The 14,647-nt window shown below is 39.4% G+C and overlaps 1 protein-coding gene and 1 pseudogene across 4 annotated transcripts in view; one reads left to right on the plus strand and one right to left on the minus strand.

Annotated features, from left to right (window-relative positions):
• PPP2R2B (protein phosphatase 2 regulatory subunit Bbeta) overlaps window positions 1-14,647 on the minus strand; it is a 239,885-nt gene that overhangs the window by 207,368 nt on the left and 17,870 nt on the right. Inside the window, exon 2 of one of the 4 annotated variants that reach the window (XM_039836462.1) lies at window positions 12,777-12,861. The exons of the other annotated variants lie outside the window; for them this stretch is intronic. Within the exon in view, the coding sequence (XP_039692396.1) occupies window positions 12,777-12,813 (37 nt within the window). The 5' untranslated portion in view covers window positions 12,814-12,861. The remainder of the gene's footprint in view (window positions 1-12,776; window positions 12,862-14,647) is intronic. 4 annotated transcript variants of the gene reach the window in all.
• On the plus strand, window positions 11,471-11,577 carry LOC120581839 (uncharacterized; annotated as a pseudogene).

Genomic DNA, 14,647 nt, shown 5'->3' on the forward strand with positions numbered 1-14,647 from the left:
CACTGTCCAGCTGAAATAAAATGTGAGCTGAATATACAATTGAAAATTTTCTAGAAACCACATTAAAAAGTAAAAAAAAAGATGAAATATTACCTTTAATTTTATCTTTTAATTATTCTATATTTTATTTATCCCAGTGAACCCTAAATATTATTTTACATCTTTTTTTTTTTCATATTAAGTCTTTGAAGTTGAGTGTGTGTTGACATCTCAGTTGATTTCTGGGGTATGTTTTCTCCCTAGCACCATGTCCCACCCTGCAGTAAAAGAATGTCTTTCTCAGTATTTTATGAGCCTCTGGTGAGAAGTTTCTGTGTTTGTATCCCTAAAAGTGAGCCTAGCATACACCCATCCTGCTGCTAACGTCTTTACCCGTTAAATAAATATATGCAAGAAAAATAAAAATAGCCACCCACCCCTTGCCAGACTCCGTGTTGCTATTTTGCATACACTCTTCTCTAACATGTAGAATGAATTTGTAAGGAGACACTAATATCTCTATTTTATAGGAGAGGAATCGAAAGCACATAGCCGTGAAGTGATTTCCCAAGAGGGAGAACATACAGAGGGAGGGAGGAGAGTAGACTGGACCTAAGAGTGCGCCGCAGCATAGAGGTAAAGTGGATGTGGAAGTGGGGCTCAAGATCTCTAAAGAGTCTGCCCTCCGTCCCATTCCCATAGAGTGTGAGAGTGTGTGTGTGTGTTATACTAACACGTCTATGACTAGATTGTTTAACAGATCTTAAACAATCCCTCATAGAGTTTCCCTTGGACCCCCATTTTGTCTCTCCAGACAGTTTCCTTGATATAAGAAACAAAAACACATTACTAGTTCCCAAAGGCAAAGGGCATTTTGGGAAGCGCCAATCAAAGAAATTCTCAGAAGAGGCATTAGAGGTTGACCTCAATCTTTCTCTCTCCTCCCTCTTCAACACTTTCTGTAAAATGAATACCCGCCCTCCCTTGAACAGACCATCTCCCAAGACCATCCCTTCCACTCTCTGATAGACATCAGAAGATTGTCCACATACTGATCTCCAGTTTCCCTCTCTATGGCTTCTAATGAATTAGAAGCTGGCTCTAATTGTGCTCCACGCAACACTCTTCTTCATATAGGTATCACATGCCTCGACTCTTTGATGCCAACGAGGTGGCAGAAAAGCAGACATGACTTCTGAGGACCCCCCAAAAAGCATATCTTCCAACTGAGTCCTAAAATGTAGATGCAATTTCTGGAAAAGTTAAAAGTCATGTGTTTGCATCAGCTGGGAGGTAAGTGTAAAAACTAGACCTTGTCCCTATAAAACTTATATTTCCTCATTTTTACTATAGCTTAGGAAAAAAATTTATTACATCTGCTGACCAAGCTAAATAGTCACGAGCAACTTGGAGAGCCAGGATTCCATTAAAAACAAGTCTGTATTACTTTGTTCCCTGTTTCTATGAGTCTGTTTTTGTTTTGTTTGTACAAGACAGTGCAGTGATCACATCGTAAAGTATATAAATATCGTATACCTGAAGCTAATATATTGTATGCCAGCTATACTTTAATTTAAAAAAAGCGCAAGCCAGAACGATAAAATATGATAAAGTTCTAATTTTCTAAGTTCTTTGCTGTGTTTCGACAGACACTAGCCCCCATACCAGTGGGGAGGAGAGAGGAGAAAGGGAATAAAATGCAAATAGTGCCATCATTTCTGCAACTTTATTCACCCTTTCTTCCCAAATGTTTATTTTTGCTTCCTTAGGGTATCGGGAAGAGCGTGTTCTAACACAATTGTTCTGAGTTGTTGCCAGGAAGTCAAGTTTATCTTTAGCATCATCTCTGAGCAAATAGCACAGACAGAGGAAAATGATGTTTAGGGCCAAATGTTGAAAACTTGAGTCTTGTGTAGCCTGAGCTGAAAGAGCAAAGAGCTAAAATGAAAAGCTAATAATGTTGGTACTGTTTTTCTCTACATGAATGTCTATTTAGAGGTGAAGCGGTAGTGAAGAGAGGATGGGTTTCAAGTACCAACAGCTTCAGGTTCAAACTTAGCCTTGATCAATTGCTGCCTGATTGAGTACCCTTGGACAAACTTAATTCAACAAATATTTAATTGAATGACTACTCAGTGCCAGGCACTTGGCTGTAACAGAGCTTAACGTAACTTACTCTCTGAACCTGTTTTTATATCTAAAAGAAGGATGTACATTACTAATTGCAGGTCTCTTATAGTAATTAAATGAGATAATATGTATAAAATTATAAAGCTCAGTGCCTAGCACATAATCATTGCTTAACAAATCTTAGTTTCTTTTGTCTTCAGAATAACCAAATTAATTTCTCCTTTGAGTTAACTTGTGATTTAAAAGTACAGCTCTAGTACAGAACTAAAAATAAAATCAACAGATGGTTCCATAAATCTAGACACTTGCCAAATACCCCAGTTTTTTGGGGAGGTCCATCAACTCTGACAACCAGATACTAAAATTCAGTCTCAGATACTAACACTTCCAATTGTCCTACTTTGACTCCAACTTGATTTTGCACAAGACAAAAATAAATTGCTTTTCTTGTCAATTACCAGCAGGTATGGTATATGTAGCATAAAAATCAGAGCTATAAATGATGCTGAAATATTAGAACTGCTCATTTAAAATTATCTATTGATTGCCTGTAATGTGTGAGACATTGTGGTGGGATTAGTAATAAGAGAAACAAATATGTCCCTGACTGGATAAAGCTTACTCTCTAGTGGGGGCAACGTAATGTCAGCCCTCAGGGAGGCCACGGCCAGGAAAAGAAAGAAGACAAACATGCATTAAATAATAATGGCCAATATGCTACTGTACCAAGCATTAAAGGATGAACTGAAGTCTCTAATACAGGGATTCAGAAAAGATGACATAGTCAAGAAGGCTTTCTGGGAAAAAAAGTGGAATTTGAGCTGAGGCTTTTGAAGGTTAGTGAAGACTACTGAAGGTCTTCTATTCTCCCTGTACATAAAGGTCTAAAGCACCAAATCTCCAAGGAGAAATTAGCTGTAATAATGTCTGCTCTCTCTGAATGCATATAATCCTCTCTCAATTCCTTAACTGTTCACTAGTACAAATTCTACCTGAGTTCCATCTCATCCAAAAGGCAGCATTAACTACTCTCGGGTAAAAGATAATGTTTTATATGTCACTGTAGCATTTTAAAAGGAGCTATTAAATCTAACTGACTCTGCTAAAAAAAAAAATGGGAAAAAAAGAAGAAAAGTTTGAGTTAAATGCACTTTTTGCATTTTCTTAATTCTGAGAATCTCCCAACTTCCCTATGGGCAAGAAGTAATCACAACCCAGATAGCTGATGCAGTCCCTCCTACTACCTGAAGCGAAGTCAGATCCATCTAGTAATGAAGAGGTTTGATATTAGGAAGATTTTAAAATTCTAAACCTATTTGGACTGGACAAGCTTCTTCGGTGAATCCTGAGACGGGGCTTTGTCCATATTCCCCAGCCGCATCATTCCGAAGCCAGAACCACCACACTCCATTCTTGGCACAGAATATAGTACCCTTCCCTTAAAGCACTGCGTATTCATGCCTTAGTTGTGTCCCGCACATCTGTTTACCCTGACGACTTTCTTCAGTCTTCTAGATTAAAAATGCTTGATCAGTCATTGAGGGATGAACTTCATGGGAACCTATGATCTCTCTGAAATTGTATGGCCATTATGTTTATCTTTCTTAGCATTTTTTTCCACTGAGGGGAGGAGCCTTAGTTTTCATAAAATTTTCCAAGGGCTTCATGAAGCCTCCCAACTCTCCTCGCCCCTCCCTCCCCCAACTTCCCCACCAAAGAAAAGGTTTAAGAATCTGTATTTTAAATCTATTAGGGTCAATTTGCTATTTATATCATTTCCAAATGGCTATACTCCAACTATAACTCAAAGAAAAGAAAAAAATGACACTGAGAAAAATATTTCAGTGTTTCTTATCTGCTAATAACAACTAAGTACTAACTGTTGGAAGGGTTGGCTCCTAGACTCTCAATTAGTAAACTGGATTAAAATAATTTTAAATGCAGATTTTTTTTTGTCTTAATTCTTAAAAAAATCCAGGTATCACAGACTCTGAATGACCAACCTGGGTCTTGATTTCATCATTTTTGTATTAGCTATCTAATGACACTTGGTAGTCTCCTACCATATTAGGATATGGTAGGAGAAACCCAGTTACTTTGGGTCTTGCAATTGACTCGCTTTATTAGTAAGAGAAATTATAAAACTGCCTTACCCTCTCCTCTCTCAGCAGGAATAGACTACAGGAGTTTAGGTTTCAAATAATCTCAAGGGAAATGTAATCCCAATGAGCTCAGATCCTATTTTATATATTCCTGAAGGGCCCTTGTATTGGATTGGAGTAGGATCAGAAAAGTCACTGGTGTTTTCTCACATGAGAGAAAAAAGTATGAGTTAGAAGATATAATTTCATTGTCCATTTTGGCCACGTTCTATAATTTGGAGGTGATTTCGCTTGTTTTGTCTATTTTCCAGAGTTGTCACGACCATGAAATAATTTCAAAAATTTATTGAGATTTTCCAAAATTCCAGACAAATAAAAGGTCATCTTTTTTTCCCTGGCCTTCTTGGATTCATGCTCTTTCTCTGCTGGCAGGACCCCCAGCAAGATGTCACTATTCGCCTATGAGTACTCATGTCAAGAACAACCAACCACTCACCTGGAAATCCTGAAACCACAGGCAGAGCAGGAGACCTGCACACCTAGCTCCACTCTGGGCAACTGAATTTTTGAAAATAAATTTGAGATGCCAGTCACAAAGCACTCTGGACATGGAAAACATCCCAATTTCATTACAAAGAAGAGATTAACAAAAAGTCAACTGGGTTTAGCACCTACTTTCTTCCCAACATTTTGCATCTATAGATTCCATAGTTTTCACAGAACTTTCACATCCCTTATTCCATCTTTCATTAATACCCTTGTGAGGTGGCAGAGCAAACTTTCTTCCATCTTTCACTTGACTTTTGACCTTTAGCCTATACACAGTGATTAAGATTAGGGCAATCTTCATAATCAACAAGTCCCTTTCCCTAAAACCCTTTAGTTAGAATAATATTCCCAATCCTTACAAAGTCTCATGAGATCTGACCTCTGCTACCTCTACAGACTCACACCATGCCGCTCTCTCCTCCCTTCACCAACCTTCAAACACATTCATTTTCCTTTGATTCCTTCAACCTGCCCCAAGCATCAGGGCTCTTGCATATACTATTTCCTTTTTCTGATCTATTCTTTCTTCAATTCTTTGTGTGGTTGCCTCATTTTCATCCTTAATCTCTCAGTTTATGTCAACTCAACTGAGATTATCTAAAGCCATCTCACCATGGTTATCCGATGTCTCAACCTCTCATTTGTTTTCATCACAGCATAATTTATGATCGTGTCGTTTACTGGCCTTTGTTTTGTTTTTGTATATCTCCTCCACAAACTTGTAAGCTCTGTGAGGACAGGCACGGGATGGGGTCAACTTACAGTTAGAACTCCAGTGTATAAACCATAGCCAGTGCTGACAGAGCAGATCTTCAACTACCATATAGTGGGCACTAGGTAAATATTTATTGAGAGAAAGAAATAAGCAATTTGAGTACATACACTAAAGTTGGTTTCCCACGTGCATGTGTTAAAGCAGAAATGTTGACTGACTTGTTTTAAAAAGCTCTCTCCAGCAAGTGGAAAGCTAAAAAGAAATATCTGCATGTATGCAAACCCGTAATATACACATACTTATAAATATTTCTATATATGATCACGTGGGTTTCTACCAAGTTAAGCAGGAGTTCTTACTGAAGTCTCCAACTTTAATTCATTACCGCATGGATCATTTTAACCTCCGGCCCTTGCTTACCTGTGAATTCTCACTCAAATACTGAGAAATGACCGTTAACGGCTAAAAGGCAGCATTAGGGCCTTATTCAGTGCTGTATCCCAAGTATAGTGCTTGGCACATAAAATGCACGGGTTGACTTACTGTTGAGTTTACCCAATAATTTTAATTCTAGAAGGGACTACAGCTAAATTTGCAAATGTTACCAAATATGCATTTCCAAGACTAAAATCACAACAGTTTATTAGGGCAACAGTACAAGAGGGTGCCCTAACAAAGGTCTGATTTAAGTGTGTTTATGCAACTCTGTGAAGGGAAAATGACAGTAATACATCTAAGCCACACACAAAAAGGATTTGGGCTTTCCTGAAAAGGATTCGAGTGGCATCAAATGGTTTGTTTCTCCACAGCAATTTACATTTATTAAAATAGATAATAGGCACAATCATTGTCAAAATAGAGCTTCCGCCCTGTACAACGTCTTAATGTATTCTTGAAATTCCTGACAAATAGGCACGAGGCCGTGGCAGATTAGACTCTAAGTGGGGGGATCGCTCTAATAGCACAGCAGAAAAACCAATCTCACACTTCTGGGAAGAAAAATAAGACCTGAGAGCAGCCTTTGAAGGCAAAGGGTATAGCACAAAGGGAAAGGTGCTAAAGTGATGCATCGGCTGGAAGGAAAACCGGGCTCGAACGTGACACTCTGCATTAATGATGCTAATTTATGTGTGGGTAAGTGTGTGTGTATGACACAGAGGAAATTTGAAGAGGTCTCTATTATACCACAGAGGAGCTCATCTTGAATCTCTGGGAAGGGTACATGCTTTATACGGGGACTGCCTCACACGGGCACATGTTATCTCGACTCTGTGTCAGTTCCCTATGAACAAATCACTTGTCACCTGAAATTTATTCTGGATTGTTTCCAGTCCGTTCTTTACACTGCAGCCAGAACGATCTTTTTGGAAAACAAATTTGGTCGCTGCCCGCCACCTTCCTCACATTGAAACATTTTACGTTTCCCTTTTCTCCTAGGATGAAAAGCAATAAGGGCCTCATATACGCTGAAGGTTTTACAAAATGTGGCTTCTCTCTAATGCCCACCCTGTGGGAACTTCGCCACGTGGGTCACCGTTTCCTTCTCTGAATACGCTCTCTCTCTCTACTGCTTCTACTGTAGGGCCCTTGTACTTGAAGTTCTCTCTGCCTGGGTCAACCTTCCATCTCCTCCTACCATGGCTTGGCCCAATCACCCCTTCATCAAGGAAACTTTGCCTTCTCAGATCCAACCCTCTTATTGCACATTCCCACAGCACCACATGCTCTGCTTTTACAGTGCTTGTCACAGTTTCAATCGTACATTTATCTTTGTTATTCTTTGATGAATATATTTCCCCAGAGGGCCTTGTGACTCCATTCCTGGTACCTAACCCCATGCCTGGCACCCAATAAGTGCCCAATAAATATCTATTCACTAATTGAATGAAAAAATGATCACACTATCCACCCACACTATTGTCAAGCCTTTCCTGAACATTCGAGTTCTTTGGATTATGAAGAATATATCATTTCACACATTTGATTGGTCACTCTTATGATCAGTAGAGGATATATCACTGCTAGGCATTATAGTTTCCAAAGAAACAGAAGGTCCCTTTATTATATGGGTCATTAATATAATGAAATGAATATTGTATGACATGAAAACACCTATCCAGAAGTCAGCTATGGTGCTGATCATCTACTCGTCTAATCCTTAAGATAACTGCTATCGAGTAATTTTGCTTTACTTCACGACTTCTCAAATGCTACTATTGGTTTCCAAGCTCTAATCATTGTGCCTGGATTTCACTCAACACATATTTACTGAGCATATTACAGCCAAGCACTGTGTTAGACTCTGGGATACATGCTGAGCAAGAGACACAAGGTGCTTACCTTCAAGTAGAGGAGAAAGCCAACACAGACTGATAGCCATTTCAGATTAGTGAATTTCAGAATAGTGTGCGATTAGCACTGAGAAGGAAAGAAGTCATGTTCTATGAGAGCGAGATCATGCGCATTATTTCACCATGAGCTTAAGTGATCTGCATGCTTCACCAGGATCACCTGTATCATTTTTGCTCTGCAGTGTCAAATAGATCACAGTGTTTTCACTGTGATGAAGAATTAAAGGATTTTATATCCTAATGTCATGGTCTCCCAGAAGGATTTAAATGTATTCACTTCCTCAAATTAAAGAGTAGGCAATACACGGGTATATATTTCCTAAGGAGTTACTATAATCCCTCTAAAATCTCTATTGCTGGTTCTGATGTACCTCGAAGGATCTAAGTGCCTTGCTCTCTAAGATGTATATCTCAACAGAGCATCTGTTCCATGCCAAGAGATTTTTCATTTGGTTTTCGTAGCAAGTAATGCAAGTAGTAGTTAGTGGTACAGAACATCTTAAAGACATCTGTGGAGAGGGTATAATTTTGCAAATATTGAGTCAAGACTTACTTGATAACCCTTATAAACATTAAGGCCTAGGATAGTGTTTGGAGCATAACTGGCCCTCGGTAATTATGTTTTAAATATTTGCTGAATGAATGGTGATACTTTAGGAAAATTAGCCAGTTGAAAAGTAGGAGTGGAGTGGAAAGAGAAAAATTAAAATTGAAGTGGCTTGCTTATCAGGAGCAAAAGCCACAGAGAAAGGGCACTAAGAATAGTGTCCTCTCATCCCTTTCTGATGAAGACCAGAGACTTATGAGGGCTGAGTAGGAAGCTGGGAGAATCTCAGGAACTGACAACAGCGGCCCTGAGGTGTCACGGCTCAAGACTAATGCTCCAGCCTACCGTCTCCAGTGGAGAAGAACAATCAGCAGATTGTTTACACTCCTGAACAAATAAACTAATTGTGTCTTTGTTTTAAACCTAACAAATCATAGCTTGATTACAGGTCATTAGTGACCATTAATACACGAAACTATTTGCATTTCACTGGTATATCTGAATTACACAGTCTTGCCTTTCACACTAGCTCAATCAAGCTTGCAAAGGGAACCCCCTCTACCCCTTATCGGGCCTCAAGAGGGACTTAAACTAACAATTAGCCTCTAGAATTAAACTATGATGCAGAAGAATTCATTATTTTGGTTCATTGTTGATCTCTTTCTTGTCGAACCAGCCATTCATTCCCTTTGTAGGGAAGACATGCGCTCTGTGCCCAAAGAGTGTGCAGTCGCCTCTCCCCGCAAATTCTTGATTATTCTCAATGACTCCCAATGCATTGGCCAATACCACAAACCTGCTTATGTGGTACTAGCAAAGACAGTCCTAGATGCACAACGCGATGGCTGATAAGAGTGCAGATAAATGCAGGAAGCGCATTGGGGATTGCCAGAAATACCAAGGTGACAGGAACAGAGTTTATTTGGTAAAAACGTGGAGGCAGGATAGAGAATATCGAAATGTAGAGGTCAACTGGGTAATCCAGAATTTTAAAAAGTCTCTTTGGGGCTCTGGATTATCCGTAGCAGAAGCCAAGATTCTTGAAAAGAATTGGATAATTGCCAAGTCTCTGTTTCATTTTGTGCCGAGCAGTTACGGAGTGATTAACAGAGATTAACGATTTTAGCAATGTTTGAGGACTTTGTAACACAGCAGTTGCCATTTGGGAGCAAATCCATGGTCTATCTCATCTAACGTTCGGTTGCTACAAAAACATTTGCCCCAGGGAATGCCACTTTTGACTACTAACATGCTGCGGCCACAGAATTAAGAGGAATTGCTAACGAGGCAAGTAACGGCCGCCTGTATATCGCTGAACTCATTTTCACTTCTATTCTAGGCTCGGTCTCCCGCCCATGAGTCATGCCTCAGCTCGACATGCATCATGACAATACAAAGCTCTGTGCAGTTTAAAAAGCTCTTTCAAATGCGTTCTCCCACTCATCTTTATATGAGCCCTACGAAAACGTTAGATTATACACAGTGTAGCAGTGGAGGAAAAGGCAGGCTCTAGAGTCAACTTGTTTTCATATCCTGGCTTTTTCACTTACTAGCAGGCTGACCTCAAGCAAGTTACTTAGCCTTTCTAAACTTCACTGTAAAACGGAGATAATAATGGAACCTGCCTTGCAAGATTATTGTAAAACTCAAATCGTAATGAATGCATGGAAGGTGCTTAGTATACTTAAACATGGCATATAATAAGTGCTCGAGAAATCTTAACTGCTATTGTTTATCTCTTTCTCCTCCTCCAAGACCACCACCACCCACCAGGGCCACTGTCTTTGCCATCATCATCACCACCATCCCCCTCAGGAAGATAAGGAAACTCAATCTCCAAGATAGACTTTTTCCTGAAGTCATCGGTCTACTAAATAACTCAGGTAGGATTAAGCCATTATCTTCTGACCATACCATTCTCCCTACCTGGAACACTTTCATTCTTCCGCTATGTACCTGAATCCTCCTCCTCATCCAGGTCTCAGCTTAGCCATCTCCTTCATGAGCCCTTCTGAGGCCTCTGACATCTCACAATCCCTTGTACTTCCCCCATCACAGAACTTCTCTACTACATTATAATTGCCTGTTTTCCTGTCTGTGTCCCGCACGAGGCCCTGAGTTTCTTAACAAAAGAGATCAGGTCTATGTTTCACACCTTTCCATCCCCAATGCAGAGCACAGTATCGGGCACACAGTAAGTGCTCAATAAATACTTAATAAAAGATGGATGACAGACTCCTTTCATACCAATCTGAAGCCACATATCAAAGTATTATTTCTTACTGGAACACTTTTGGAAAATCAGAGATAGTCATACATGGCTTCAAACTTATAATCTTAGCCTCATGTTGAAAACTCAAGGCAATCTTAATCAATTTCTCATGCATCCCGTTTCTGAAAAGTAGCTTAACTTGTGAAAATAATGCCTCGAAGTGACACTTACACTATGTTAACACACACACTCATTTTATACCTCACACTTACTCATGAAATTATGCACAATGTTGAAATAGTTCCCAAGCCCTTAGCATCTTAAAAGGGACACCTTCTTTGTACTTTGAAAGGATGTTTCAGAAACATTTGCACTTGATGAAGCATGGAGAAAAGCAGGCATTCATCCTTGCCATTCTTTCTCACAGCGGGCTCTTAAAATTCTGACTCTGAACTGTCTCTTTCTCACTTACAGCTTTTGTACTTTTGAGAATTTTGAGTCTGACATGACATAGACCAGAGAAACACGACCAAATAACAAAGTACTTCAATCCTTCCCCTCTCCCCCCACTTCCTGGAGATACAGAGGGCATAAAAGTTGGAAGTCCCAGGGAAATCCATCCAAAGTCTATCTAGTCCGCTCTCATTAAAGTAGCATCATTGAGGGCAAATCAAATAAAACTCAGGCCCCCAGTCAACACCATACTAGAATGCATTAAAAATGTTATTCGACTGGGGGAAATGAAAGAAAGGGACATTGGAATTATGACAGATAGAAACTCTTTTTTAAAATGGGTCAGGCAGAAAAATGTAAAATTTTCCATAGCAAGGGATGAACTCCACCTCACATCACAAACTCCCCAAGGTATTATTTAAAAACAAACCCATCTACGGCCATGCCACCCTGAACAAGCCCGATCCCGTCTGATCTCGGAAGCTAAACAGGGTTTGGCCTGGTTAGTACTTGGATAGGAAGACTAGGTGCTGTAGGCATAAAAAATAAAAGAAAAATAAGGGATTATAAGCTAACAAGGTTCTTGCAATCTGTGAGGTCAACCAAGGGTTGCCTCGCCTAAAAAAATAAATAAATAAAAATAAAAACAAACTCTACTCTCTCATCTTATATAAAAAGCACTTTGAGACATAACCTATGTGGAATCTATATACGTATAAAAGTTGCATAGTTCTCTTGGGACATCGACGTCTGACACATCCTTATCCATAGGCTGATAGAGAATAAACATATATACGCATACATTTACAGAAAGACATACATACACCTGTTCTTTGTTTTCTTCCTTTAAATCTTTGACTACTTTTTAAATTTCATTTCCCTGTAATAAATATTCCTTTAGAAATGTTCCTTTCCCCATTCCTTTTAAAATAAGCCCTTCTCTTCTGAATGTCTTACTCTTTGACGTGTCTCCGAGTTTTTACCTACCTCTGTTACAAACTCCACCTCAAGGGAGACTCTCTGATGATTTTAAAATAAAAATCTATAGTTCTTTTGTACTAAATTTTATTTTCCAGGGCCCAAAGCAACAGCCAAATGTATAGGCTATAAAGCTAAATAGCTCACCACACAGCTTCAGGAAATGAATTTTAACAAGCTAGCAGAAATCATGCCACCTCATCTAAATCAGGTGGGATTACTTAAGGGTCATATTGAAAGGCTCCCAAACATTTAATGTGGGTGGAAAGTTGCTGTTTTACCTACATAGAAATGTCTAGATCTGCTTTCTAATTCAAATTTACTCATTTAGTAAGACCCTTCATTCTTCATGAAACACGAAGTGGGAAGCCCATATCGTCTTTTTCTTTGTGTCCTAACCACCACCCCCACCTTTTTTTTTCGTTAAAGCAGTTAATGTATAAATCTGGTACACTAACTTATTGTACATACTTCTCCGGCATCCACAATGCAGGGGCTGCTCTTGTCTAGCCTACTCTCCCTCTCTCCTGGTCATTTTATAATCAGCCACAATTTGCATTGCTGTATACCAACATGTTTCATCTAAATGTGTTCTTGGTTCTTAAAACTGTAAGTCAAAAATGGTTCCTACCTGTACTTTCTTTTTTAAATGTGAATTGGTTTGGGTCCCACAGAACAACTTTTAAGCATTTGGAACTATTCAATACTTCCACATTGCTACTTTATTAAGAATAGTAGGTATAAATAATAATACTAATACCTTTATTTCCATAGGTGCTTTCATCTGGATAATTCATGCTTCATTATTGTGCCACTAGTCTCTGTCTTGGGTTCTCCCTTGGCTCCTGTGACAAACACGGGGTTCAGATCCAGACTCCAGGAGGTAGTGATGTTTCAACTTTTGGTAACATACAGGTGCATAACAGACTCCCCAGATCCCCCTAGGGTCTCTGTGTATGAGGTTGTTCCTAGACTGTGACAATCACCTGATAAGGTGACACGAGCAACACTAGAAAGCATCTCTGTGCTTCGGCTGCCTTAGCTCAAAGTGGGCTGCCTTCCGGTTTTGGAGGACAGGAAGTCTGAAAGGGTCTCTGGACTACCAGCAGCACCTGGGAAACCTTTAGAAAGCCAACCAGCAGGTCCATGCCAGACCTCTTAAATTAGAAACTCTGGGAGGAGCCCAGCAATTTGCATTTAACAAACACTTCAGGTGATTCTGATGCACATTACAGTCGAAAACAACTGTCATTGGGCAGCTCAGGAGCTGTGAGGAGGCGGAGTGCTTAGGAGCGCTATCGTCCTATAGTGAAGGTGGGGCCAGGTGCAAAGGACACCAAGTTTTTCAGGTAAGGAAGGCTTCACAATGTAGGGCTAGGAGCAATGGGTAAAAGATGGAGAGACTGCCCTGGTACACAGAATAACTCTGAGGCAATTATAACTATTCAGAAACAGGAGCGGCTCATTTCACTGATTAGAGGGGGCTCCCTTTCTCTTGAATTGTTCAGAGGTATAAGATTATACTGTAGGAGAATCTATGAATAAGGCAATGCAGAAAGAAGTACTAAAAAGAAAGATGCAAGATTAAAATAAAAAACAAAATTAAGCCTTAATAGGAAGTTTCAACACAGCGTTAAGATAGAGGTTTATATTTAATCCATTACCATTAATTTTTTAATAGCTCAAAGCTATTACCTTTAAAAACTATCCTACTGCTGGTGCACAGAGCAGATAATGGGTTTTAGTTTCCTAACGTTTTATTCCATATTCAGAAAAGAGCAGCAGTTGGCTTAGACTCTCATAAGATTTCATTTATTATTATTTGAGATTATTTAAAAGGGATCAATCCCCATTAGCCAGAACTGGTACTGGATCAAAGATTAACTTTGAGGTGTTAACTTATTTCTCCTTCGTTTTACAATCAAAACAAATGTCTTTTGAAAGGAATGATTATGCTTTAGGACATATACTGTACTAATATTAATGAAAATACAGCCTACTGTTATTTAACAGTTACCACATACTATGTACCTGGGACTGTCCTGAGCATGTCACATGCACTATCATATGTAATACAGGCATACCTCAGACATATTGTGCGTTTGGTTCCAGACCACCGCAATAAAGAGCTAATTACAATAAAGCAGGTCATAATCTTTTGGATGGTGGAGGGTATCGCCTTCAGTTTTTAAAAGACATAACATCTGTAAAGCACAATAAAGAGAAGCACAATAAAACGCTGTATGCCTGTATTCACAACCACCTGAGGAAGTTAAGCATTGTTATCCACAGTCTATAGTGGAGGCACCTGGGCTTAGAGAGGGTAAATAACATGCCCAAGGTCATAGATCTAGCAAGGGGTCAAGCTGGGACACAAACCTAGCTATCTCCAGCCAGTGTTCTTACACTTAACTACAGATATAACTCGTTTATTGTGCTTTGCTTTATTGCGCTTCACAGATTTTTTTTTCCTACAAATTGAAGGTGAGACCCCCCCAATAGCAAAAAGATTGACTCCCTTTATTGCGGTGGTCTAGAACCAAACCTGCAATATCTCTGAGGTATGTTTGTATATTTTTAGTATAATCCTGAACTCTAGGGATTTGAAGGGCAGAAAGAATATATTGTCCA

Source organism: Pteropus medius, unplaced genomic scaffold (genome assembly GCF_902729225.1).
Source record: "Pteropus medius unplaced genomic scaffold, Ma_sr-lr_union100, whole genome shotgun sequence".
Taxonomy (NCBI): Eukaryota; Metazoa; Chordata; class Mammalia; order Chiroptera; family Pteropodidae; genus Pteropus; species Pteropus medius.